The sequence below is a fragment of the Drosophila busckii genome, chromosome 2L (genome assembly GCF_011750605.1).
Source record: "Drosophila busckii strain San Diego stock center, stock number 13000-0081.31 chromosome 2L, ASM1175060v1, whole genome shotgun sequence".
Lineage (NCBI taxonomy): Eukaryota > Metazoa > Arthropoda > Insecta > Diptera > Drosophilidae > Drosophila > Drosophila busckii.
In genome coordinates, this window is record NC_046604.1 from 1,470,331 (window position 1) to 1,496,929 (window position 26,599).

Here is a 26,599-nt window from a genome sequence, read left to right on the forward strand (position 1 = left end):
GACTCAGTCCTGTTGGCCTCGCCTTGCATATAAATCAAAATAATTTTGTTTGGTTCTGTAATTTGGTCACAACGGCATGCCGCATGCCAAATGCGAGAGACTACGCGACTGACTACGCGCTCAAATCATAAAAAGGACAAATGAAGTGAAATTTAAATGATTGCATACTTCGAGGCGTTTGCTAAACCATTTATTTTCACCTAATTGCACACTCGAGTGGACGCTAGCCAGCCAACGTGCCACCCACTAAGACATTGAGGCACTTTTACACTCGACTAGACGACTAAGGGAACCGTTGCCATGTTGCTAAACACTTGCTACAAAATATTTGCTGACGTTTTGCAACAACAACAACAACTAATACCGAGCCTGTTAGCCAGCGGCAAAGAATTTGGGTCTGCTTCATTAAATTCCAAGAGCTTTAAGTGTGCGTGTGCGTGTGTGTGTGTGTTTTGCTTTGATTAAATTCAGCAGCAACTCGTGTGTTTGTGACAATAAGTGCAAAACCAATTATAAACCGACATGCGAAAGTGAGAGCCGGAAATTGAAGTTTGTGGTTTATGCTAACAAAAAAAAAACAATGCCAGGCTATCTCTATGGTAATTTTAAATGCAGGTATGTGCAAAAAAAAAATAAAGCTCAGCATATTATATAATATGCGTGTTAGTTTAGCAAAAGATATCAAACTCACTTCAAATGAGCTGCACAGCAATTTATTTATTTTTGGCAGCTCTGCGCTGGTATTTATAAAATTCTACATAATTGTAATGTATATAAAAGCAACGCTCAAGCAAAAATGTAAACATGAAGCTTGACTTGTCATTATTTTTAAATAGCAGCACGACAGCTATGAATTCTGTAAGTGTGCTATTTTATTTAAAAAATATATATAAAGAATTTACTATTTATAGCCAACGCATGTGCCTAGGCCCAATTTAAAAGTGTATAATGTTGGCTTGGCGCGCAAATCTGCGCTGCTAAAAATATTGCGCAGGCTCTCAAAGCGCCAACGTCTTAGACTTGCAGCCATCAGCAGCAAAGCAGCTGCTGCCAAAACTGCTGAGCATATAGCCGAGGTAAGCTCAAAAGTAATAATATGCAGCCTAATTTGTAATCCTAACTTAAGCTCAAGGCTCATGTGCACAAGCTGGCTAAAGAACGCATTGAAGCGCTGAAAATTGAAGCTAAGCAAGTTACAAAACGCAGCGCAACTAAAACTATTATAAGCTTAGCTTCAACGCAAGCTGCAACGCTGCCAAAAGTGCATGAACCGCAATTCGATTGGCGCATTGAAAATAATTTGAGCACTGGTCCCAGCATAATGAGCATTATACAATATATTTTTTATCGCTTATGGCGCAGCAGCAGTGAGGCAAACAACAAATGCAAACTGGCAGCGCCGCTGCAACTGCAGCAGTTTATAATGTTGCCAGATCAGCAGCAGCAGCAATTGTTGCCATGGCTGCCAGCTGCCACAAATGAATGCCACAAACAACCTTTTCGCAGGCTTCAAAACATTTTAATGCTTTTGTTAATTGTTTGTGCGCTTTGCTTAGGCTACACTACACATCGATATGGACTTGAGCCGACTAGAATTTCATTTGGGCGCTGGCTGCAGCAAGTTGTTAAAATGAGCGCGCAGCGCGCTTGGTCTACGTTATATCAGTATTATATATATTTTAAATAATTTGAGCATTAACTTAATTACAGCACTTTTATTTAATATCGTTTTTTAATTGATGACAACTTTTTCGCTGTAGGCAGGCGGCAGCATCGTTGGTCCAGTTGTCATAGCTGGTGTCACATTCATCACTGGCGCTGCTGTTGTTGTAGTTGTTGTTGCTACTACAACTGGCGCATCTCGGCGACGATGACGACGTCCGTTAGTGCTTACAACAGTTGTTGTTGTTCCTCCATTATCCGTTGGCACAACGACAACAGCATTGCCATTGCAACGACGGCAGGGCTCACCCCAGCGCCAGGGCATCAGCAAGAACAGTGGTCCATGGCGATGACGACACTCGCATTCGATGTTAACTTGTTGCACTTGCGACACTTGCGAAACTGTTTGCACTTGCGCCATCTTCAGAAATTTGCTTGCGTTTGTTCGTTTGCTACTTTAGTTTGTGACTGCTGTCCACAGCGCAGTTGCCTTCATTTATAACGCAAAATATTTTATCACCACAGCGCTGTTATCATAATGCTCAACGCGCCTTATCAATGCTCAAAAGCCTAAATGATGGATCTAGCTGCAGTGATTCATGCGTTAGCATTGAGACTTTGTAGACATTGCAATTGCGCTTCGACTGGCGCTTGAGTGACTCATAGCTGAGCTAACTGAACTTTTGGGGTATACCTAGTTAAGCTAGCAATTGACTCATGCTGTGCCAAGTTCAAGTCAAGTGCATTGGATATAAGCTATCTGTATATAGATAAGTTTGTTTACAGTCACTTGACATAGAATTTACATAAATTTGCTTAATTTGTAACAAGTTCTTAATGGAAAACTCGTTAGATTATTATAATAAATCAATAGATAATAAGCTTAAATTTAGTTCAATAAAAATTGCGCATTCTAAGAAACTTTTTACATTTAAAGCGTCAAGGCAGTTCAATAATCAATTAAATAAATAACTAAAATTGTATGCCAATTTAATTCAATCAAATTTATTTATTATTTTATGAAAAAACTTAAAAATTATGTTTTAATTCAATAAAATTTAATATCGGCTATATATCAGAATCTAGAAATATTTTTCAATAAAATTAAATAAACCAAGTTCATGTCAAGTGCATTTGATATTAGCTAGCTATATATATAGATAAGTTTGTTTACAGTCATTTGACATAGAATTTACATTAATTTGCTAAATTTATAACAAGCTCTTGATGGCAAAAACTCTTTAGATTATTATAATAAATCAATAGAAAATAAGCTTAAGTTTAATTCAATGAAAATTGCGCATTCTAAGAAACTTTTTACATTTAAATCGTCAAGGCAGTTCAATAATCAATTAAATAAATAACTAAAATTGTATGCCAATTTAATTCAATCAAATTTTCTTTATTATTTTATGAAAAAACTTAAAAATTATGTTTCAATTTAATTCAAGTTCATGTCAAGTGCATTTGCTATAAGCTAGCTATATATATAGATAAGTTTGTTTACAGTCACTTGACATAGAATTTACGTTATTTAAACATTAATTTGCTTAATTTATAACAAGTTCTTGATGGAAAAAGCTCTTTAGGTTTTTATAATAAATAAATAGAAACAAAGCGTAAGTTTAGTTCAATGAAAATTGCGCATTCTAAGAAACTTTTTACATTTAAAAGCGTTAAGTCAGTACAATAATCAATTAAATAAATAACAAACATTTTATTTCAATTTAATTCAATCAAAATTATTAAGTTGAAGCTTATGAAACAACTTAAAAATGATGTTTGAATTTAACTTAAATAAAGTTCATTTATCGGGTCAAAAGCAATGAATACAAAATAGCCTACTCATACAGAATCTAGAAAGATTTTTCAATAAAATTAAATAAACCAAGTTCATGTCAAGTGCATTTGCTATAAGCTAGCTTATCTATAGAAAAGTTTGTTTACATCTAGTTAGCAGTCACTTGACATAAAATTTACGTTTAATAATATTTGTACTAAATTCTAAATTAAATCTATACTACAGCTATGTTGCCGGTAGGTTTAGCTGCTTTTGCTTAGCGCATTAATTTATTTATTGCTGCCGCCGCTACAGCGACCAATTGCCAGCAGAAACTGCAGCAGACGTTACTACAGTCTATGCAAATCTTTGCCCATATTCAAAGCACAATCCGTAGTAGTTAGCTCGGGCTTAAAAAAACTGCAAGCTGCCGACAGCTTAGTGGCCAATAATGACAACATATTGGTTAAGCAAGCCTCTTTTACCAAGCTGAGCATAGAAGTTGACGACAAGCCTGGCCACAAACACAATTTGTGGCACTCAAGAAGCTTGCCGCTTATACTGACAATTGGCCTTACTATAATTTTATTTGCTAAATATTTTGTATTATTAACGATCATTTGCAGTCTTAATTACGAAACGAACGAATAAATTGTTTCAACAGCTATTTGTATAATAATAATATTTATGCATAGAGCAATGCACTTAATTTTTTGTTGTTTGTTCTTAATTTCATTGGCATAACATATAAATAATTAATTGTGTTGCTTTGTGTTTTTTAGACAATAATATAATTTCAATTAAATATAAATGCTTTTTAGCTTATATAACAAACATTTGAATGCTGATTTAATCAATTAAAATGCGACTACCATCTGGGTGGAGGCTGCTGCTGCTGCACTATGATGACCTCCTCACGTGGTGGGCGACGTCCGCCAATGTTGATATCAATAAAAGGTCGACCCGGACGCACTACATCGACCTCCACAATAGGACGCGGTGGCTGATAAACTGCAGCTGGTGTAATAACCTCAACCACTTCGGGTCTGTATGAAGGATAACGCCCGCAGCCCACATCGACTTCCACAATGGGGCGTGGTAGCCTGGGTGGCACTATATCGACCTCCACAATTGGACGTCCATCGTGGTGGTGATGATGATGATGATGGCGGCGCTCGTCGTCGTAGTAAGACATTTTGGTAGATCTGCTTGCTGCTTTCGCTAAATGTTAACTGAACTCTTTCGCTTTTGGGCCAACAATATATATGAACACATAATTTGAGCGGTACTTTTTCCAATTTGACAGCTTAGTTTACTATCTTGTCAGGCGGTCTTAATGTTGTCGATAAACATGAATAAACGATAAACAACTTCCAGTGCGCGGGTCAAGGCAGGCAAAAGGGTGAGGCCAACAAAATGCGTTGTCCATTTTCCAAAAGTACACAAATCGTCTTCAATGAATCATTAGAAGCTTCGAAGCATTGGAAGTATGACAAGACAATTTTGTGCAATAACAGACGATATCACTAAAGACATTTTTATATATTTTATATACAATTTATATATAAAAGCTAGTAAGTAAATGATTTGCAGCGTGAGGGAAATTTAAATGAATGAATCAGCAAATTACTGAGCATGAAAAGCGTTGAAACATTTTTTAGTCAGCAAAATATGATCAGACCTCAAAATATGGCTAATTAAACTTTGATTTGCTTAATTTATAACAATGAAAAAACTCTTAAGATTTTTAAAATAAATAACTATAAATTGAGCTTTAGTTTAATTTAATGCTCATTCTAAGAAACTTTTTACAATAATCAATTAAATAAATAAAAAAAAATTGCACTTCAATTTAATTTAATCAAAATTATTTAGTTATAGGTTATGAAAAAACTTAAAAATTAAGTTTTAATTTAGAGTCGATGGCACTTAGCACTTAGCACTCATCACTTTTAGTTATTATATTAGTTTGTATAATTAAGCTTGTAAATAAATAAATAAATAAGTTTTAATTTAATTCAATAAAGTTAATTTATTCTAACAACATGAAGTTTGTTTCTTATTATAAAAGAAGATTAACAGCAATAAATACAAAATCTAGAATTTAAGAATATAGAAACATTTGTCAATGAAATTAAATGTAACTTTAACTTTACTTAATATAATGCATTAGTTGAATTTACAAATAAAAATATTTTACAACTGCAAGTGTTTACTGTAGCTAAAGCTGTTATCTTTACTGTATTGAATACATGCTGTAATAAATTTCGCAATAATGAAATACTTATAATAAAAAAATTGCGCTTTAAAACTGATTACACTAATGTAAATAAAAATGTTTCCAAACAAATTAAATGATTTTATATTTAAATAAATATATGTATTGAATGCTTATGTGCAAAGTAAAGCGCTGATTAAATTAAATTAGTTTTGCCTAATGGATTCATTTCTATATTGACTTTGGCCTTTGCTTAGGCTGTTCACGCTCATTATGTACACTTTGCAACTTAAAATTACGTTTATTGATATACACAAACAATGATTAACATAATTGAATAATTTTACACATGTTTGGGTTTGGGTTTGGGTTTGGCGTCTACCAGCGAGGATAGGGCGGATTGTTATATTGTTGATACTGCTGTTGATATTGATAGGTGGTCTGCTGTTGATAGTAAGCTGCTGGCGCTGGATAAGGCTGCGGTTGAACTATGACCTGACTGGTTTGCACATAGTTTGTTGCTGGGCTTACGACGACAACTTCGGGCCTAGCAAACGCCGGCGAATAATAAGAGCCACCCCAACCGGGGAAAACATCAACCTCGATATCTGTCAAGCAGCAAAACATTAACAATTATGTTTTCAACTCTATTTTGGTTGCCTTACTTGGACGAAAATGGTGATGACGAGCATGACAGCGATATGGATCTTCATAGTAACGCATACTTTTTGCCGTCGTCTGTGCTGTGTGTAGCACAAGAGTTTGAAGACTGCAAAGAAACAAGCGGACGACAGTTCAGTTCCAATTCCAGGTGCCATCAATCAATGCATAGAGCCTAGAGATATTGTTTATGTTATTCCAGTGCGAGCAGAGATAAGCGATAAGGCTGCCCATTAGTCATTTAGCAATGTTAGCAAATTTTATAGCAACTGATAGCAAAATATGGCGAGGGTTGATCATTTATTTTTAAAATGCATTAAATGCTTTTTGCTGCTTTATTGTAATATTTAATTTAAGCTTAAGGCTTAGCTGCTATCATTTAAGTATAGAAAATTAGTGTGTATTAAATGCTTAGAGTGATATTTTTACTCTTTATGTTTTGTTTGCTTAGCATTTGATTAATTTGTGCTATTTTAATTAATTTTAATGTGCAGCTTGTAAGCAAATTCATAAATCACTTGCTCGCAGCTCTATAACTTGTTGATATTTATAAATATAAATACCGGTAAAAAAAACTTAAATATTTTTGCCATAGTCAACAATTCGACATTCAATGCTATTGAGCTTATCAGCTTTAAGCCCTCTATCGATTAATGCTTATCAAATTGATAAGCAAACAACTGAAAAAAACGAAACCCAAACAACTGACACCACAGGTGTGAAGATAAACAAACAAAATTTGCGCTCAGCTATAAGTACAGGGCATATTATTATATTTTTATATCAAAAATTTACTACGTGACTAAAAAATGTTAATGCTGCATAAATTCATTGAATCCAAATGAGGTGCTTGTTCGCTCAGTAGGATGGTGGATTATGATAATGTCCATTTGGTGGTGGTGCTTGGTAGTAGACTGGCGGTGGTGGTGGCTGCTGCTGCTGCACCACATAAACGGGCGGTGGGGGTGGCGGACGCTCCTGTACGACGACAACTGGAGCTGGTCTTGGGGGTGGCGCTTGCACCACCACAACTGGCGTATGATGATGACGTCGGGGCCAGCGCGGTGCACCGATCTGTACATTTATCAAGGGGCCACGACGTGGCGGTCCACCGCAACGATCAGCCATTTTGTTTGCTGCTATTGTTTTAAATAATGCGAAACTGTTGAGAGCTGTTGCTGAACCTGCGTTCTGCTTGACTTATGGCTGTATACTGAATTTATTGTGATTAATATTATAGACTGCCAGCAGCAGCAAAAGCTTTTCATATTACTCATACGCCAGGTGAACTTTTTCGATAAGCAAAACCAAAGAGCGTACATAAAGTATTTATGGCTTGATATGAATAGACATACAGCAAGCTATTGTTTAATAAATTTTGTCAAAATTAATGTGCAATAGATAAGCATTTTGCCAAATGCACAAATGACTGTAGTTTAGGTGCTTCCCTGACTTATAGACCCCAAAGTTGTATGAGTCAGCCAGCTGAACTAAATTTCATAAGCAACGTTAAGCTTTAAGTATATTATCAATGCTTTTATATGCATTGTTTAAACATCAAAGTTTATGGCCTCTGTGCTAATTGAGTTGAGTTGATGTGATGTCTTCATCATAAATTTCATAGACAAAATGCGTGTGAGGCGTTGCATTTGCGAAAAAATTTGCAGCACTTGCGAGTGTCACTTTGATCAAAGCCAAGGGGTAATCAGCATGGAGCGGGGAGTTTCTATGGCAAAAACATAAAGATTTCTACTTTGACTTCGTGTTGGCACTGACAGCAAAAGTTAAACATGCACAAAGCGAGGCGAGTGCGATTCGCAAAGTTTTTAACAGGCTCAAAAAGGAAATGTTTGTATGTATGCGTGTGTGTGTATGGGTGTGAGTGTGAGTTGGAGGCTTATGCGGCATAACTCGTACATATTGCAAGTGTGTTGGATGGAATTGTGCTGTTGGGTTTGTGGGGAGGGGGGTGGGGGGCTGGAGTGCTTGGCAGTCAGTTTGACAGCGCGTAGCCAATGTAATGATGCCGCTTGGCTTGCCTTGCTTGGCTTTATTCGCATGCATATTTTAGGAAATGAATTGCAAGTCTCTGGCAAGATAAAATGCCAAGCAACAGCAGCGTGAGGCAGCACACACCGAATCGATAACTGTCAAAAAATAAGCCGGCGAGCAACACGCAAGACAGCCAAACAGTCAAGGCTGGCGGGCGGTGCAGAGCGGTGCGGAGCGGCGCTGGCAGGATGTTAAAGGAATTCGCGAGGCGGCACACAATTTAAATATTTATGGAGCTGCACCTCGAGCACAGCGCTGAACTGAGCGTATATTGCAATACAGCATAACCAAAAAACCGTAACCGTAACCGTAAACCCAAACGACTACCATAGACAGCAGCAGCAGCGACGGCAACATGCAGCGGCAGCGATGGCAACATGCAGCGTCTGAAAATGCATTTCCTGCATATGTCAAACAAAATGTGAAGAAGGGCTAGAGCAAACTCAGATACAGATTGCAAGGCATATAGGTTTTTAAATTGATTTGTCATCATTTATAATTATTGCAAACTGAGCTTAAAATTTTAATGCAATTTAAATACGAATATTATTATGAATATTGAGATTTATTTAATTGGCTATAGCCAGTCGACAGTAATTAAAAAAAATATTTAAAATTAAATGTTCTTCAACTAAAAGAAAAACAAGCACATTTTTTGTACTATTAATTCAGCTGCTTAAAATTTTGTGCATTGTCTTGTGAGCTCCAAATGTTTATTTCTATTTTGTTTAATAAAATTGTCAAGCAGCTACAACATACTGAGATTCAGATTGGGAAGCATATATGTGCTTACTTTTCGAATTTACTAGCATATATAATTATTGCTGCCTTGCATTTTTATGTTTTGATTGAAAACAAAGAGATATTTTTTTTATTTATATATTTATTTATGAACAGTGGATGGCAAAAGAAAATTGTATCAAAAAAGTAGTTCAAATTGATTATGATAAATATTTTATTAAATTATTTTATGTTATTATTAAATGTTTTTTTACTTTGTTGAACAAAAAGAACAAACAATTGTTGCAAGAATTGGAAATAGCACAATCAGATCTCAGATTCTCTCTCTCTTCTTTTCAATAGAAGCGTCAACCAAGTCAAAGTGATAATAGCTTGGCTAACAACATTAATTATGCTTAACTTGGGCTAAAAATTATGTGCAGCATTTGAGTTGATAATCTAGCTAAAGGTGTTTAAAAACTGTTTAAGGATTGATAAATGTGGCCATAGCCAGCGCTGGGCCAAAGGGGCTGCAAGTGTTTTGAATGTCTCAACAAAGTGCAGCACACTGAGCAGAGCAACAACAACAATAACAACAACAACATCAACAACAAGGAGCAGAGCGCGCAAGTCCTGCGGGCTGCTTGTTAAATGAAAATTAATTGGCTACACTAATAGTGTTGCCAACTACTTTGTGCAATTAAAACAAATTGTATGTAACAGATACAAGAAAAACAAGCAGCCAAAGCTGAAAAAAGCGACAACAGCAGCAACAACAACAACAAAAAAGTTGCCCCGCTTCAAGACACAGCCGGCAGCAATAGCAACACCAACAAACTGTTAAAGTATGTGTGCGTGTGTGTGTGCTCCCCTTTTTTCTTTTTTTTTTTGTGCTGCTGCCCAGGCACAAACTTTTCCGCACATAATAATTCATGTTAAACTTGCCCCTATTTTCTGTCTGCTCACCACTGTCTCGCCGCCCCTTTTTCGCTTTTCGCGCTTTCACTTTGTGTTGTGTTGTGTTGTTGCCCCCGACGCGTGCTTTAGGTATGTTTCATGCATTCATTCGCTGGTCATTCATTCATTATTTAGCTGCGTAACAAACACGCAGCGGCAAACGCCAACTTGGCCCCAACCGAACAACATGCCAACGCATTGGCTCAAGATGTTGTTTTCGCTTTTGCCTTTGCCAGCCCAAGTCGGGCAGCGACTTTCAACAGCGCAGCGCTGCATTGGTGGGGCACGTAAAATAGTCAAAGTTAAAGATTATGGCATTTAAAAATATTTAAAAATAAAAATAAGTCTTCGAAGAAATAGTTAGCAAATTTGGTATGTTTATTGAATGAGAAGAGATTAGTCGAGCAAATAAACTGTGGCTCTATTTTGATTTATATATTTTATAATTATATAATAACTAAAGGCAGGAAGTGCGCGCTTCTAAGTCTAACGACTCGACAATTACAATTTATGCTACTTATTAATTTGATGGCTAAGAATTTAATAAGCAAATTTTACATTACTGTGTAGCTTGTGTCTATCCAATAAAATTTAATTTAAAAGCTACTTATACTTGCTAAGCCTAAAAGGCAAAAGAATAGCACGATACATTATTTGCAGGCGAATCAGGGTCAAAATCGTAGTAGAAGATTCTGCAGTTCGCAGCTCTGAATTTTCACATAAAATCTGCAAAGTCCAAGTCTATGCTAAAAGTCTTAAGTAGAAAACTGTTAGCAATTCGAATTTTTCGTAGCATACTTATCGATTATGTTAAGCAGAATGGCTGGCCTACAAAAGATCTTCTAGTTAGCTGTAGAGTTTCAACATAAAGTTCAAAACTTTTCAAGCTGCCCACATTGCTTAGAGCTCAACGCTTCTATTTTTGCGCGCCTTTTGGCGTTTATATTAAAAGCACGCTTCATTTACCTGTGCTTGCAGTAGAAAGAGAAAGAGAGTGAGGCTTGTGCATTGCATAAAGGAAAACAATGAGTGCACAACTCAGTCTAAGGCAATGATGATGATGATGATGGTGGGTCAACCAAAAAACAAGCTGCTTCCGACTGCACTACGCCTACATTATATATATGTGTGTGTGTGCGTGTGTGTGTGTGTGTGTGCTCCAATTTCTGTATGACTAGAGCGAACACCGTTTGCTTTTGTTTTCATGCCTTAGACAGTTGTGCGCTTTTGTTTTTTCGTGCTACCTGCTGGGTTTGCTTTTATGATTTTTCCAAGCTGCCTGTATAGCCTTTTCATGCTCTGGCCATTTTTAATTGTGTTTCCGGCAATTTTCACTCTATTACAAAATTTAGTTTTGTTCCACAAACGAGGCGGCTTAAAGTCCATGCCATATTGTCGAGTCAACAGCCAAAAACAAAAAAGTAAATGAGAACTAAAGCAGAAAGCTGAGCAACATGATGAGCATTGTCTGTGGAGCAAGCAAATTACATTAATAACTCGATATGCAGCTACTACTCGTAGTTTATATAAATCTATGCCAGCTTCCTTCTACAGTCGAACGGAGAGAGCCAGAGACGAGACTGACTGTCATGTCTCCATCATGCAAAGCATAACTTTCACAAATTCCAGTCTCAAGCTCTGTGTGTGTGTGTGTTGTATTTGCTTTTTGGCTTTTGTAAAGTTGTCAGATTTGTTAGCCTGCCAGCCACGCCCACAGCCCACACACCATTTGTATGAAAATTGGCAAAACTGGCAAATTTTTAAAACAAAAACCGCAAATGTTGACCAATTTTGGGTCTTAGAGTATGCAACAAACAAAACTACACAACTCTCCGACTCGCTCGCTCGCTCTCGTTCACTCTTAGTGCTCCTTATTGTTGTAATTGTCCATTGAGGCGTTAGCAAACGCCTAGCAACGAGCAAAAGGCCAAACTACAAGTCCCAACCGCTTTACTCTTGATGCTGCCTGCTGAGCTTAGTTTAGCTGCCTGCTCGCCACCCCTCAAGCTGCATGAAATGTCTATTCTAATCCGGAAATTAAATTCCATTTAGAAATTTCGTATACAAAATGGTCATCAGCTATGTGTGTGTGTGTCTGTGTGTGTGTGTGTGTGCTCATATATGCTTAATTTATGGTCAAGCCAGAGCAACTGCCTTTGGCCATAGGCGTTGCTCACTGACCACAAGCGAGACACAGACTCAAAACAAAACTTAACCCATTGATTAATGCCTGCAGGCGAGCTTTTGCCCAAAACTTACTCAGGCTAATACGCTTCGACAGCATATTATAGCTGGCAGCAAGATTTTTACAAAACAAATCTGAAAGTAATTGTAACAAGTCAAAAGTTTATTCAACTTACAACGATCTGATTTTGAAGACTCGAGTCCTTGTGCTCATCTCTGTCTCAGCGTTAATTACTAATGTATTAGAGCTTTTTATATCTTTTAGAATATAGAATTAATATATAGAATTTAACTTTTAATAAAAAATACAAAAGAACAAATGTATGTATTGTCGAAATAGACGTGACAGACACTATCAAGTATATATATTCTTGTTTTATCAAGGCAAACTGATTCGATATAGCCTTCCGTCTGGATGTTTGAGCAACTGTTTCTCAGCAACTATAAGAGCTCCTAAACCCAAGCCAAATCGCTTTTTTTTGTTTTTTATTTAATGCGTCTTCTTGTTGAGATTAACTAATTAGCTAAAATTATTTATTATTTAGCGCTCACCAACAATTGTACTTTTTGCTCTTACAAACAATTTACCAACTCTATATAAAGTTTGATATCGGTACTATTTACATTATAAACTCAATAAATTGCAGCACTATGTGAACTAATCAGTTTGCATTCACAGTCTTTGTTCAGTAGCAAGACATACATTTGTATACAGAAAAGTGACCTGATATTAAAGTAATCAATAGCCGTCATATTAAAGCAATTATATCGAGATGTTGGTTGGGAGGACCCTAAACAACGCCACTCGATGAAAGACCTGGAACTCTAATCATTAATTCTTGAAATTTTAAGCACCACAATTCCATAGCAAGAGCATCGAGAGCATCTGTTAGAGACCAACTTTATCACATCAGCGCCAATGAATAATGGAGAGTAAATACTATATTGGAATTATTTATTAGTGCTGCTCACTGCTCAATCACCAACAGTCCATGCACAACTGGCTTCGCTTGTTGCCTTACCCACCCAGCCTCCCACTCATGTAAGCTGCTTTGTAGTCTGCTGCTCTTTGCTCATATCCTAGTGAGAGCATCGCTCCCAGCTCGATCTCTCTGCGCTGTATGCTGCTGCGGCGGATCGAGAGCGCATCGTATATATTTGTATTGAATATATATTGTCAAAAATATTCCAAAATAGCAAAGCACCTATAAGAAGATTATTTATTATTATTGATTATTTTTGAATTGTTTTCTTTTGATTTGTTTTGATTATCATAAGTTCTTCTCTTAAACCAAAATAATTCATCGGCAAATGACTTTGCTTATCATTATTTATTATCATTATTTATTGTTATGGCCAGCAGTTATTAAATTTAATTTAAAATGCAACTGAGCGAGTTTGCATGAGCTAATGAGTCAAAAGACAGTCAGCTCTGAATAAGTATGAAAATTTAACTAACATTTCAATTAAAGATGAGTCGACACTCACAACTGAAAAATGTTTAGAAAAATTATGAATTTACTGCTTGTATTTCATTGATAAATTGATTCTATTGAATGCATTTTATGAACATTAAGAGTTCAATTTGCTACATTTTTAGTGCTAATTGAGCATTGAATTTCAAATATACGCAAATCAAAAGTCCTTCGAAAGGATTTCTTGGAATTTGGCAAAACTCTGAGGCAATAGGTGAAGCTTTCTGTTTATTTTGAAACAAATGAAAAAGAAAACCACTATACTTACAATATCAAGCCTCAAGCTGAGTGCACAAATATATTTGCCCACAACAAAGGCAATTTGAGAGACTGACGAAAAGTATGAGGGGGGTGGTGGGGTTAAGGCCTGTCACATAAACGTGTCAACTAATCAAATGTTGTGCAATAAACAAAAAGGAGTCGCATAAATGCGACTGAAAGCAACAATCAAAATACAAAAGTGACAGCTATTTGTGCTTTAGATGAAATAGCTGGGGCTCGGATATGCCACGCCCCCGCCGCCCTGAAACGCATTGTGTATGCTTTCTAATGCGGCAAAGCCATTTAGTTCATTTGTTTTGCGTGCGCAATAAAATTTTTATCATTTTATATTTGTTTGTCTGTTGTTTGGCTTCTCCCATTTGCGTTTTAAAACGCGCCGAATCGCGACAAAAATGTTTATGGCTTGTTATTTGAGCATAAAAGCATTTGAGCAACTGAACACAAAAGTTCTCTCGCATATGTGTAGAGCTTCAAGAACGTGACACTCTTCACAACAACAAGAACGAGCGAGATGCCACACTAAACAGGTAGAAAAAAAAATGCCAAACCAAAAAATGAAAAATAAAAATAAAACAGCAGCTAAGAAAACAAAGCGTTAGCAATGAAATTGTTACAACGAATGTGAGACATGCATTAGGTGGTGCTGGTGGGTGGTTCGGTGGTTGGGGTAACAAACAAATAAATTTATGTACGCCATTTACAAATGAGTGTGAAACAAATTGAGAGAGCGAACTTCGTAGCCAATAAAAATTACAAAAACAAAGCGCTCGAGAACTGAAACTTGAAACTGGAAGCTGACGACACTTTGTATGTCCTTTAGCCCTTTTGGCCGGAACACGTACGCAGCAGGGATCGCATTCAGTGTAATAGAAGTCTGCCACAAAAGGACTCATTGGCTAAGCGATAGAGCGACAGGGCGAGCGAGCGCGAGCGAGAGCGAAAGCGTGACGCAACTGGCTAACAAGTAATGCCAAATGAAAAGCAAAGTGGAGTGGGATGATTGCAGCTTAAGGCCAAGCTTGAGGTTAAGCAGTTCAGTCGTGAGGTTAGCGCCATTGACCGGAAATGTAAAATGCACTTAGCCAAAGCGCCTTTGCCCCGCTCACCGCCGTTACTGCAAAGCTTAAGCGAAACGCAAAAAGAAGCTGAGAAGAAGAAAAAAAATGTATATATATCGCTATCAATAAATTCGCACGTAGCTTGAGTTGAAAGCGTGCCAAAGTGCGGATATTTTTGTGGATAATTGCAGCAGTCAGTTGCAGTTGCAGTTGCAGTTGCAATTGCAATTGCTTTCATTCTTTTACATTCTTTTGTTGTTCACTGGCACTTGCAATTTGAGCTTTGAAACAAACACCATGGACTGCGGCTGCGGTGACTGCTTTTAGCAAAAATTGCTTAATTAGTAGCAAGTTGAATTCATCGAAGCCGCAATTGCATTTAGTGCTTAATCAGAAATTTAATAAATAGCCTACAGCAACTGTTGCTGCTGCCAAAATTATTTTATGCTTAAAATTATAGCAAACATTACTTTTAGTCTAATTGCCACAGTTTGTTTTTGTGCTATATATATATGGCAAAAATATATTTGTATTTAATATTTTGCTTTTTCGTACGTACGTTCGTTTATTCGTTTGCATTCATAAATCAAAAGAGCATGTGTCTGTCTATCAGTCTAGAGAGCGGCGACGGCGGCCAACGAAAAATATAAAAATGGTCAAACAATGCGGCAGAGGCTACCAAAAGATTATATAGAAATGGCCGCACAATAAATATGCATATATAACTGTATCAGTGTGTGTGTATAGAAAATATGAAAGCACAACAATCAGCAATAGCAACAACAAATGGAGCATAAATTACACATGGCCATAGAAAAATGATACGCCAACAACATAAAACAGATGCTGGGAGCTGCAAGCTCCTTTACAGTTTGTTATTTGGACGCTTAGCGATGGCAGCGTGCTCCAATGATTTATGTCAATAGCAAACAAAACTATATGTTACTACTATATTTTTTTAGTATAACAGTCAACTTTACTCATCGTTTTAAAAATGAAACACAAACTTACTTTGAGAACTTAAATCATAATAAATCAGCAACAATTTTTGTGATCTTATATCTTCACTAAATTTGTGTTAATAAAAATTATAAAAATAAGATAATTTTCAAGCATTAATTAAGTCATTAAGCAGTATAATTTGGCTGTTAAAAAAGTGAATTTTGAATTAATGCAGTTAAAAATATATTATACACAAGCTTTAACTTGTTTAGATTAAATATTTTTAATAAAATTAATTTTAAATATTATTAGCTATTTTCTTCATTTAAATTTGTTTAGATAGCAGTCAGTTAACTATTGATAAAAATTATTGCTCAGAATTGCAGTCTACAAAAAGTGCTGCATACGTTGTGGCGCTGCCATAGAAATTCGTATATAATTGTTATGTTCTTCTCTAAGCTAAAGTAGCTAAAAATATGCGCGCTCTCATCATTTATAAATGCTCGCGGGAGCTCAAATTATTGGTCTGATGAGTGGCAGCAGCGTTGGGCGTTGTATAGTGGGTGGTAGCAGCAGCAGCAGCAGCAGCAAATGATGTTAGGCACGAAAACTGGTTGCAGGCCAGTTTCCGGCACTAATCGCGTTACAATGAAAATTGATGATGATGATATACAAGATATGAAGCAGAAGCTACTGCAGTACATCAAAACAGGCTGCCAGCCAGTTCCACTTGCAGCCCAGCTTAGCCGAAAAGCAAGAGCAACTAGAAGCGAAAACAAAAATTTGATGCGCACACGGGCATCAAAATAAACTGTGCAACATATTTTGTTTGCCGCTGTTGATGCTGCCACAAAGTGGCCAAACGAATGCGATTCATGTCATTGACTTTGTTGCTGTGGCAGCCACTTAAATTCAATTGCGAAACAACAGCAGCAACAAATGCAGCGCAAATATTGTCAAGCGAGTCGAGTGGCTGGTTGCCGCGCTGGCGGTCGACAGTTAACAAAGTTTTTGCTGTGTGTACCAAACTAGAAAAGCCAGCAGCAACCAAAACAAGCAACAACAACAACAACAGCTACAATAACAATAACAAGCGAGTGAGCAGGCGAGGAAGCGAGCAAGCGAGTGAGCAGCAAGCCCGTTGGCTACTTAACTGCTAACCAGGCCAAAAGAGTATGCTATAAAAATACACAGCACTGATTGTCCCTACCCAACTGTAAACTGCATGTACGTATGTGTGTGTGTTGGCTGTGTAAACAACAATTGAGCCCAAAATGTGGAACGCATTTAATTGAATTGAAAAACTAAACAGCCAGAGAACAAAACTATGCACAAAAGCTGAAACTGAGATGCTCTTGCACACTCTCAATGCGAAATTAATGCGAAAACTTATAAAGCTTAAGTTGCTTTACGTTAACTTTCCTTCACACACACAGACAGACACGCAAAGTTGGTCAAGTTCTTTATAGCCAAAACAGACTGAGAGGCAGAGTAAGTGAGAGTGTGCGTGTGTGTGTGTGTGTGTGTGAATGAGGGTGCATGACTAGCAAATAGTTATTGCTTCTATGCATTGTTCATTGTTTACTTTTATATCTTTGTTGCTTTAAGCTCTGCTGCTATACAAACTATTTTATTAAATTAACAGAGAGCGATAATTATTTTGAAATTTTTGGTACTGCAAGAAAACAAAAGTAGGCAATGTAACAAATAAAATTTAATGTTTAATGATTATTAAGATAAAAATATTTTGTTGGCTCATTTGTTACAGACTTTCGAAAGCAAAGAAATTTATTATTATGCAAGCAGCTTCCTTACTGTTTGTTTAATAGCAAACTGAGCTGGAAGTTGCCTCTCTAAAATTTTTCAAAAAGTAATAACAGAAGTTGAAAGCGCAAGCCGCTCAGAGAGCGAGGTCAACAGTCAATGCTTGTCTTATCAGCCTGAAGATCACTCTGAGCTGTTGCCAGCGTTTTTAAATAAATAAACAAAATATAATAATTGATATAATAAAAAATTTGTTTTAATACTTAACTTTATTTGCTGGCAAATAAAATAAAATGAAATGTAAAAAAGTTTCATTTAGCAAAGTTATGACTAATTCAAAGCTTAAAAAAGTCTTTGAAAACATAAAGTAATACTTTAAGCTTAATTTTTGATATATTTGCTTGCCTTTAAAAAATAAAAACAACTGCGCAGTTAGTTAGAAGTTGCTGCAGCTCAAATTACCAAAACTCCATTGCCTAGATTGGACTGAGTGAAGTCCTACTTAGAGCTTAAGCTTACATTTCAATCATTTATTAATTTGATTTATCATTGAGTGCTGAGCTCAACTTTAATTTCAACTTCAGCTCGACGCAGTTAGTGTATATAAAAGTTATTTGCCAATTGGCTGAACCAACGATGCGCAGCAGCGTATCCAATTACGCTCACAGCAAGCACCTGCGTGTGCGTGTGTATGCGTGTGGGTGCGAATGTGTGTGTGCGTAGGCCGGCGAGCTAATATGATGACGCTTAAACATGGCCGAAAAGTATTATGGCCGTAAAGTCAATTAGAACGCTGGCGCTGTTAATAGCGACTGCTGCGCATTTGGTCGATGCAGCAGTCGTCGCTGCCCCCCAGGATGCGCCAATATAGATTTGAAATGGCTTAAACACTGCGCAAAAAAGTATATCTGAAATGCAGTTAAGGGCACAAACTTAAAATTAATTGTTTATAATTAAAATATTAATATTAAATGTTTGATATTTTTATGATAAAGTTTTTTGTCAAGTGCATTGCCACTAACACTTACATTTGGCCATTTCAATTTCAGCTGCTGTAGCCACTGTCTGCATTACGTATTTGTTTGGCTGCTTGGCGAAATTGTGTTTGGCTTTGGCTGCTGCTGCTGCTCCTGCTGCTGCTGTTGTTGGTCGCGTGGCGCATTAAAATCCTTTACCTGGCGCAATCGCCTGGCTTTGCCACTCGCTGTCTCGCTGATGAGCTTCAATTTCATTTTTGTGCTTCTCTTTTTTTTTGTTTGGCTGCAGGCTTGTTTGTCAATTTGGCTGCCGTGAAACGCTGTTATCCTTTTAATGCCCAATCCTTGTTGGTTGTGTGGGTTGCCTGTCAAACCATTAAACCCTCATAAGTTTACTCTTGAACGCCAGCAAAATCTCAACGACTCCCAAAAAAGAGCAAAAAAACAAGCTCAAATATTTAGAGCGCATTATGTGTAGCTGCCTGGCATTTATCGTAAACTTCAACTGCCTGTGACGCGTCAAGGATTTGCCAAACATTTAGCCAACATGACACCCAGACACACACACACACACACTAAAACACACAGCCCTCATAGTTGAGGGTTGACTGTATCAATATGGCGCATAAAAAACAATGGCATAGAGGCCTTGCAGCTCCGCAGAGTGCACGACTGCATGGAATGGGGGCGTCTGTCGTCGTCGTCGTCGTCGCCAACAATGCGATATTCGCCATGCTAATCCAATTGAGGCACTAACCAGCTACCAAAGTTTGCACAGTTCAAGCAGCTGCAGCTCAAATAAGGCCCAAACTGCACTGCTAGAAAATATGCCTGGGATTATAATAATTGAACAGGCAAAAAGGCGAACTCGGCTAAATCTATAAGTCAATCTGTATTTAGCATTAGGTCGCCCAACATTTTTACTCAGCAAATTTATATTTTTTTAAAATAGTTTACATAGCGTAAAGGTTTAGCTTATTGTTTTTAAAATTATAAAAGGCAGGCAGTCATTTTACTCTGATGCTAACAATAAAATTTATTTAATTTACTTTTAAATACTTATGCACATAATAATTATAATTCAATTTTAACTTAATTTAATATAAGTTTACAATTAGAAACAACAATTTAAATTATGTTACGTTGTTTTTATGCTTTTCATATTTTGTTATTACAACTGTGTAATTTATTTTATTATTACAACAGCTTAAGCTTAGTCAAGTCGATCGCGCCAGCCTTTTAGTTAGAACGACCTTTCACTCTTGCTGACTGAGCAAGAGACTGACGTGCTTTCTTTCCTTTTTCAAACGCTTAGCAGCGCTGCTTACGACGTTAAGGCAGCGTCGCACACGATCAGCTGCGTTGCAGTCGTTTGCATAAGCTTCGGGCCATAGCGAGGCGAGCACTTAGCCGAGCGCGAGTTCGATTGCGCAACAGCTGTGCTCATATCACCCGATCGCTCATTAAAGACTTTTTTCATTGGCTCAGCTGCAGTCGTTGCAGTTGTGTGTGTCGGCTTCGGGCATAGCGAGGCGAGCACTTAGCCGAGTGCAAGTTCAATTGAGAATCGCTAGCTGAAGTATTTTTTGATTGGCTTACGCTGCGCTGCCTTATCGCTTATCACGTGATCGCTGCACTATGGAACTTTTCCATTGGCTGCTGCGCTCTTTAACCAGCTGTAAGTTTGAACAAGTGTTTATCATATTTTAAATGCTCTGGCGCACAACTTCTGTACAATTTGAATATATTTTAATATTAAATACATGATCTTCAGCTGTATTGCAGTAATTGGCTCTCTTTTATTTTTCGCTGCAATTTTATTTTACACTAATAAATAAATGCTTGACTATATTTGCTAAAGCATAACATTCAAGTTCAGCTACGCTGAATTAATCACTAAAGTCTCAATGCAAAAGCTTTTATTAGCATTAATGCAGCATCAAATATAAATAATCAAATATGCCTATATGTTATTATATATTTATTTCAAGCACTTTCTCAATTACAGCACACATTACTCTCACACATTCATATCCTTCCGCACAGTTAACCCTTGTTGAATTTTGTGCAGTGTACGAAATTGTTTTGGACTACGTCTGGCCTTGGTTCGTCGCCTCTGGGCATATATGAGTGCAATAAACATAAATAGGCATTATTTATTTATGTGAGCGGCTGGAACTTTGGGGCTTACTTCTATTTGATGATGTATTAATTTCTCTCAATATGATTTCACTGCAAATATTGCTGAGCTGGGCCCGAGCGGCCGGCCGGCTGGCCAGGCAAGGCTCTGGCCTAAAACTGTGCAAATTTGCCTGCACATTTGGCCCTGGCATTAGTTTAATTGGTCCAGGCTTTGTGAAATTGGCAATCGGTTGGACTAGGGCTTCAACTGAAGCTGCTGCTTGCTTCCTTGGCCTAATTGCACTTTTCGCTTGAGGAGTTTTCGCTTTTCCTAATGGCATGAAACGAGTTCAAAGAGCGCTTTTTGGCTGGGCATAGCTTTGTGTGGGGGACACGCTTAGTTTTTCATTAGCCAGAGGCTAAGCCTTTTGATGACCGCCTTTTAAGTCTAATTAACTGCTAATAGACAATAAATCATAATTACTCAAATTTGAGTGACCGTGCGATGAACAATAAAGCCGAGACGCTCATGCACACGTGCACACACACAGACACACACACACAGAAAGGCACAAACGCACATTGAAATAAATTTATTAATATGCTGAACTAGTTGGCAAGCTACGAATAGAAAATGCGCTAACTGAAGAAAAAATAAAATAAATCAAAGCTGCATAATACGTTGGAAGTTTATAAATTATATTTAGCTAGCTAAAACTATAAGATAATTATAAATTTCTATTGAATCTTAAACTCCATTTATTAATAGAAAATAGCCTAAAGCTGTTTTATTGTTTTGATTTAAGGCTCAGTTTTAAAGTCAAGATTCAAATTTAATTGCGTATTAATTAATGCTATGTACCAAAGCTAATAAGCTGCCCAAGCCTGAGCTTTAGTTTATAGAATAGCTCAAAATGTGTGATTAAAATTTAATTGCTTATGCTTGCTCATGCTTGCTCTAGTCAACGTATCCTTTTAACCGATTTGCCTTGATTAGTGTATAACAATGCATAAATAAAGTGTGACTAATGCCTATGGCGGCGCCCAGACGACTCATAGTAACAACAACAACAACAACAACAAAAAGGGCAATAATAATACGATTTGAAACGACAAACAACAACAACAACAACAGTTCACAAAATGTAACTGCAATCCATTAAACAATAAAATTCATTTATTATTTATTATGATTATACTTGGGCTATTGTTTTTGTAAGAGGGCTGAGCGCAAGCTTTAAGTGGTAATTACACTGAGCTGCCACGCCCACAACCTTAGCGCACACACACACATAAACATATGACAGAACCGCTTGAAGCTGAAATGGAAATCATAAACATGAAGAGCTAACAGCGGCTGGCAAATGAGCCGAATAGCCAAGCAGGCAGGCCAAAATAAAAGTGTGGAGAGCGGGGTAAGAGCAGGGAAGCAGATCATAAGCGTAAAGTGCTCTGATTCCGTTGTTGGACAGTCGGCTCAAGCGTAACAAATGCAATAAAGGCAAACGGACGGAAGAGAGTGAGAGAGAGAGCTAAGAAAAGTAGGCAACAAATGGCGACGACAACTTGTGGCAGAAAAAGAAAAACGAAACTGAGTGAGTGGGAGGCGAGCATAATAATAATTCGTAAATTGATTGTGTTTAGTGAAGTTTGAATAAATTCACTCAAACAGCCTGGACGAAGAGCTCGAGCTCGAGCTGGGCAGGATAATCCACTAAAATTTACAACAAACGGAAACAGCAACAGGAAGGCAACAATAAATGCCCAGAGAGCGAGAAGCGAAGACGAAAGCGTAGCAGAAAATGTAGCAAATAAAAATAAATTCTCTGCTTGTTGGCTGACTGGCTGGCTGGCTGACTGGGCTAACTCCCGGACATAGTGCTACAGCAAAACAGCAAAAGCCAAAGGCTCAGCCAGCGAACATATGCGCGTTGATGAGTTACGAGAGGAGCAGGGGGTGGGGCGTGGGACAGCAAGGATAACGCGCATAGTAGTAGCGCTTATAAATGAAATAAAAATGGAAAGCAAAGCAAAACTTATGACTGTCAGCAGATAAAGCAAAAGCTACCAGCCAAGAGGACAACAGCAGCAGCCCAGCAAGGATGCTCTAGTATTTTTTGCTTGCTGCAGTAGAGACTATCAAAGTGAAATGCTAAAGCAGCCAAAAATCCACGAAATAATGGCAACATAACATGGAACAACTGTGACAACAACACAAACGAAGTGGCGCCAGCAACAGGAGCTTAGATGGTGTGTAGTGTGAAGCTTGAAGCAGCTGCTAGCTTGGCTACGGTGTTGGCATTGCCATTTGGTGTCATTTGGCATCATCATCAATATGGCTAAAAGGACAATGCGTTAAATGCACACACACACACAAAAGACACAAAAGGCGAACAGCTTCCGCTATCTGCGTATTCTACTGACAGCTGGGCAGTGAGTGCGCATATTTTGGGCCAGCTCGACTCGCGTTACAATTGCAACAAAAAAGATACAGATACAATAAAAATAAAAAGAAAGACAGGCAGGCAGGCAGGCAGTCATACCGTTATACCATTAAAGCACTTACAATGCTATTCATTGTGCCTGCCTCGCTCTGCTATTGTATGGCAAGCATTTGATTTTGATTTATATACAGTAAACGCTGGCCCAAGCACAATCACTTGGCTTGCTAATATGGCTAAAGCTGTGAATGCTGCGGCGGCTGCTGCTGCTTGCGCTGATTTGATTTATGTGCTGCGGTGACTTAGTCAAGACAAGAACCTCAGCGCTTGCATAAAATATTATTGCATGCTTTTGAGCGCGCCATGCATAATATAAAAAAAATGCGTTAAGCGTTTATTATTTTAAGCCCAAAGACATGCCGTTATTTACAAAATGATTTATACGCTTAGAAATTAATTTAAAAATTAACGCGCTTGCCATTCACTTTGCTTGACTTTGCATTCATTGCCTTAAAACCAAACCTCAGTCTATAAATATGCAATTTGCCATTAGCTTGTGGTTGCCCAAGTGTCACTGCAGGTTAATAGATTTTTAGCTTTGCAAAAAGCTCTTGGCCAGCTGCATAACAAGAGGTCAGAGCAAACAACTCAGCCAGTTGGCATATATAGAACAAACGTAAAAACAAGAAAAGTGTCAGGCCCCAAAAGCTTAAGCTGCAACTAAGCCTGCTAACAACGAAACTGCAATACACTACAAATAACTGCATTAATTGTTATATATAGCTTAAGCTTAAGACAAGGCTGAAATTTGAAAGCTGCAATATTTAATTGCCCCACCCACTTGAAATGTGGAAACTCTTTGCTATTGCGTGAGCATTAAGCTCTTTCACTTTTATTTTATTTTTTTTTTTCTGACCAACAGGCTCAGGCTGTACGCCTTTTACTTTTGCTTGGCCCACAAGGCTGCGGGGCACAAGCTTTATTACAATTTGCTGGACTAACAACAACAGTGACTGCAAAAAAAAAAGCAGGCAAGGCAACAAATACGAAAGGCAGGAACAGCAGCTAATGGATTCTATTTAACTTCCACTGACTGCTAATGGATTTTTCTTGACCCCAAATGAAAATGCGCATCGAAATGCGATTGAAAAATGCTTATAAAAAATAGAAAAGCAAAAGAGCCAAAGTATAATGGAGCATTGAAGCAAGCAAAGAAGAAAAACACAAGGCAGCAACGCAAACTAGAGTTGTTATAAATAAGTTCGTACGAACTGTATTCACATAAATATTAAAAATAATAAAATACACAACATAATTCAAGGAATTATATAAGCAATTGTGTTTCGCATTGAGTGAACTTAGACTAGTTACTGGAACTATCAATTGAACTGCCGTGCTCAGTGCTAGTGAAAAATAAATGAATTTAAAATTGGCAAAGCAAACTGCAAGACATTGAGTAGTTCTTAAGTGTGGGGGTGGGGTGGCTAGATTGCAATTAAAAAACTGCTGTACAACTGAACTGCTTTTGTTGTTTGTCATTTTGTTGCAAAATTTAAAACTTTTTGAGAAATTTATTTCATTTGGCATTTTAGTTTTTACCTTTTCTCTCTTCGCCTGCTTATTGTCCCTTTTCGCATGACAATGAAATGGAAATTAAAATTGCCTGGGCAACATTTTAACGAGCCAAAAGAAAAAAATAAATTTAAGCTAATTATTACAAATATTTCTTAATTTTATGGGCAAAGAGACGACGCCTTGAAAGGCAAAAATAAAAGTTCTGCTTGAACAATTTTCTTTACGACTTGCCAACGCGAACGCCTCAAATTATAAAGCAGAAATAATACAGGCAAGCAGCTTTTTTTATTTTTTATTTTTTTTTTTTTTTTGGTGTAGGTGTAACACAATGCAACACTTTTCTGAAAATTCTCTCACCAAAGCGAGCCAAAGGCCACAACGCCAGAGAAAATGAGAGAGCTCGAAGGCGAACTCGAACGCAAGAGTGAAATAAATCAACTTCCGCTTGGCTGAAGCGAGCGCAACCTTCTCGACATAACTGCGAAGCGCTCAGGCAATCATCATCAGAAATTTGAAACTGCCCACCACCTGTGGACAGTCACAGTCCCAACTTAGGAGCGTCGGGGAGACTCCCAGTTCCAGTCAGCGTAATCTTCAAGTGCAACCACCACCAGCACCAGCAACCAAACCAACTGGCAACTGTTTCAAAGTCGCAGCGCGTCAGTTCGTTACGCTTGAGCTGCAGCAATGTTAACGCCAACGCAATGCTTTGCATAAGACTTTGAAGCCCAGCTCTGGAGTCTGATACTGACCTATCCCTAGCATTATAACCAGCGTCATCAACATGCAACTCCAGCAGCATTTCCTCAAGAGTTCATAGAGATGAGCTCGTGAATTCATATGTAAGAAAAAATAAAGGAAAATAACGAATGAAGCGACTTTTCAAGCTATTTAAATACTAATAAGTAAATAATACATTTTAATGTTGATTTCAAAATATTGCACATTCGTTTATAAAAATAGACCAATAACAATAACAATTGACATTTATTGAACTATAAGTATATAATGTAAATTTTTGAATTTTAAAAATATTTTTAAAATATTCTAATAATATTATATATATTATATTAATAAAATTAAAGCAGGATATCCTATGAACAAAACTAAATTTGATAAGAATGAAATTTTAATTTCTTATAACAAATTATTTTGTAATTTTATCTTAAGCTTAAAAACAACATTTTGTATAATTTAATTTCGACTGATTTCCACATTCCGATTCATTTTTATACAATTAAAACTCTTTTAAATTTTATTTAAAATTTAAATTTTTATAGCTTTAATTTAATCTAACCACATTGCCATCTCTAGTTCCAACCCTCGACTCTCATTTTGATGCGCGTTAAAGTTGCTCGAGTTCAAGTCATCTTCCATTGTCTTCCACGCTTCACACAATACATTACACACACACACATATAAATACACACACATACACATGCAGACTGGCATACACTTACGCGATAATCATTTCACATTACGGTAAGATAATAATTTCATTATGTATTTTTCATGTTATTAATTATATTGTATGGCATCGAGTTCCTGGGCGCTGACTCGACCTCAAGTGAAAATAGTGGGAAAATAATTATCGGTCTACAAATTTTGCTATCATGCTGATAATTATGCGCCAGCTCCTCCCCGCTTCCCGCTCCCCGCTCTCCCCTTTGCTACACATCTTCTTACTTTATTACATAAAGGAAGTTTGTCGTTGTATTATAAGTGGAAGAC

General features: G+C 37.2%; 4 protein-coding genes across 5 annotated transcripts; 1 reads left to right on the top strand and 3 right to left on the bottom strand.

The window, feature by feature from the left end:
* The first annotated feature begins 842 nt into the window (after window positions 1-842).
* LOC108602352 lies at window positions 843-1,704 on the top strand. 2 transcript variants are annotated; one of them, XM_017990455.2, is made up of 3 exons: window positions 843-858; window positions 912-1,076; window positions 1,127-1,704. In XM_017990455.2, exons 1-3 carry the CDS (start codon window positions 850-852, stop codon window positions 1,685-1,687), a joined length of 735 nt encoding a protein of 244 aa, XP_017845944.2. In that variant the 5' UTR covers window positions 843-849; the 3' UTR covers window positions 1,688-1,704. The 2 variants fall into 2 exon arrangements, with proteins under 2 accessions (XP_017845944.2, XP_017845951.2); XM_017990462.2 differs by having other exon boundaries at window positions 1,133-1,704.
* Window positions 1,701-3,200, bottom strand: LOC108596010 (the record flags this gene model as incomplete). The annotated part of the gene is made up of 2 exons (XM_017981359.1): window positions 1,701-2,037; window positions 3,176-3,200. Coding segments are annotated over 2 exons (330 nt in total), but the record flags the coding sequence as incomplete, so codon positions are not given.
* Window positions 3,201-4,268: 1,068 nt separating this feature from the next.
* LOC108605178 lies at window positions 4,269-4,686 on the bottom strand. The gene has a single exon (XM_017994770.2). It carries the CDS (start codon window positions 4,635-4,637, stop codon window positions 4,311-4,313), a length of 327 nt encoding a protein of 108 aa, XP_017850259.1. The 5' UTR covers window positions 4,638-4,686; the 3' UTR covers window positions 4,269-4,310.
* Window positions 4,687-5,928: 1,242 nt separating this feature from the next.
* Window positions 5,929-6,438, bottom strand: LOC108604093 (maker403). The gene is made up of 2 exons (XM_017993378.2): window positions 6,326-6,438; window positions 5,929-6,268 (listed from the first exon to the last, which is right to left on the bottom strand). Exons 1-2 carry the CDS (start codon window positions 6,381-6,383, stop codon window positions 6,039-6,041), a joined length of 288 nt encoding a protein of 95 aa, XP_017848867.1. The 5' UTR covers window positions 6,384-6,438; the 3' UTR covers window positions 5,929-6,038.
* Between the last annotated feature and the right edge of the window lie 20,161 nt (window positions 6,439-26,599).

What these genes read in the sequence shown, in the direction of transcription:
- LOC108602352 (XM_017990455.2), top strand. An exon ending in CTGCTGAGCATATAGCCGAG is followed by an intron (nt 1,077 to 1,126) that starts GTAAGCTCAAAA and finishes TCCTAACTTAAG; the next exon opens with CTCAAGGCTCATGTGCACAA.
- LOC108605178 (XM_017994770.2), bottom strand. Translation starts at nt 4,637, where the DNA reads ATGTCTTACTACGACGACGAGCGCCGCCATCATCATCATCATCACCAC.
- LOC108604093 (XM_017993378.2), bottom strand. Translation starts at nt 6,383, where the DNA reads ATGCGTTACTATGAAGATCCATATCGCTGTCATGCTCGTCATCACCAT. An exon ending in TCATCACCATTTTCGTCCAA is followed by an intron (nt 6,269 to 6,325) that starts GTAAGGCAACCA and finishes GCTGCTTGACAG; the next exon opens with ATATCGAGGTTGATGTTTTC.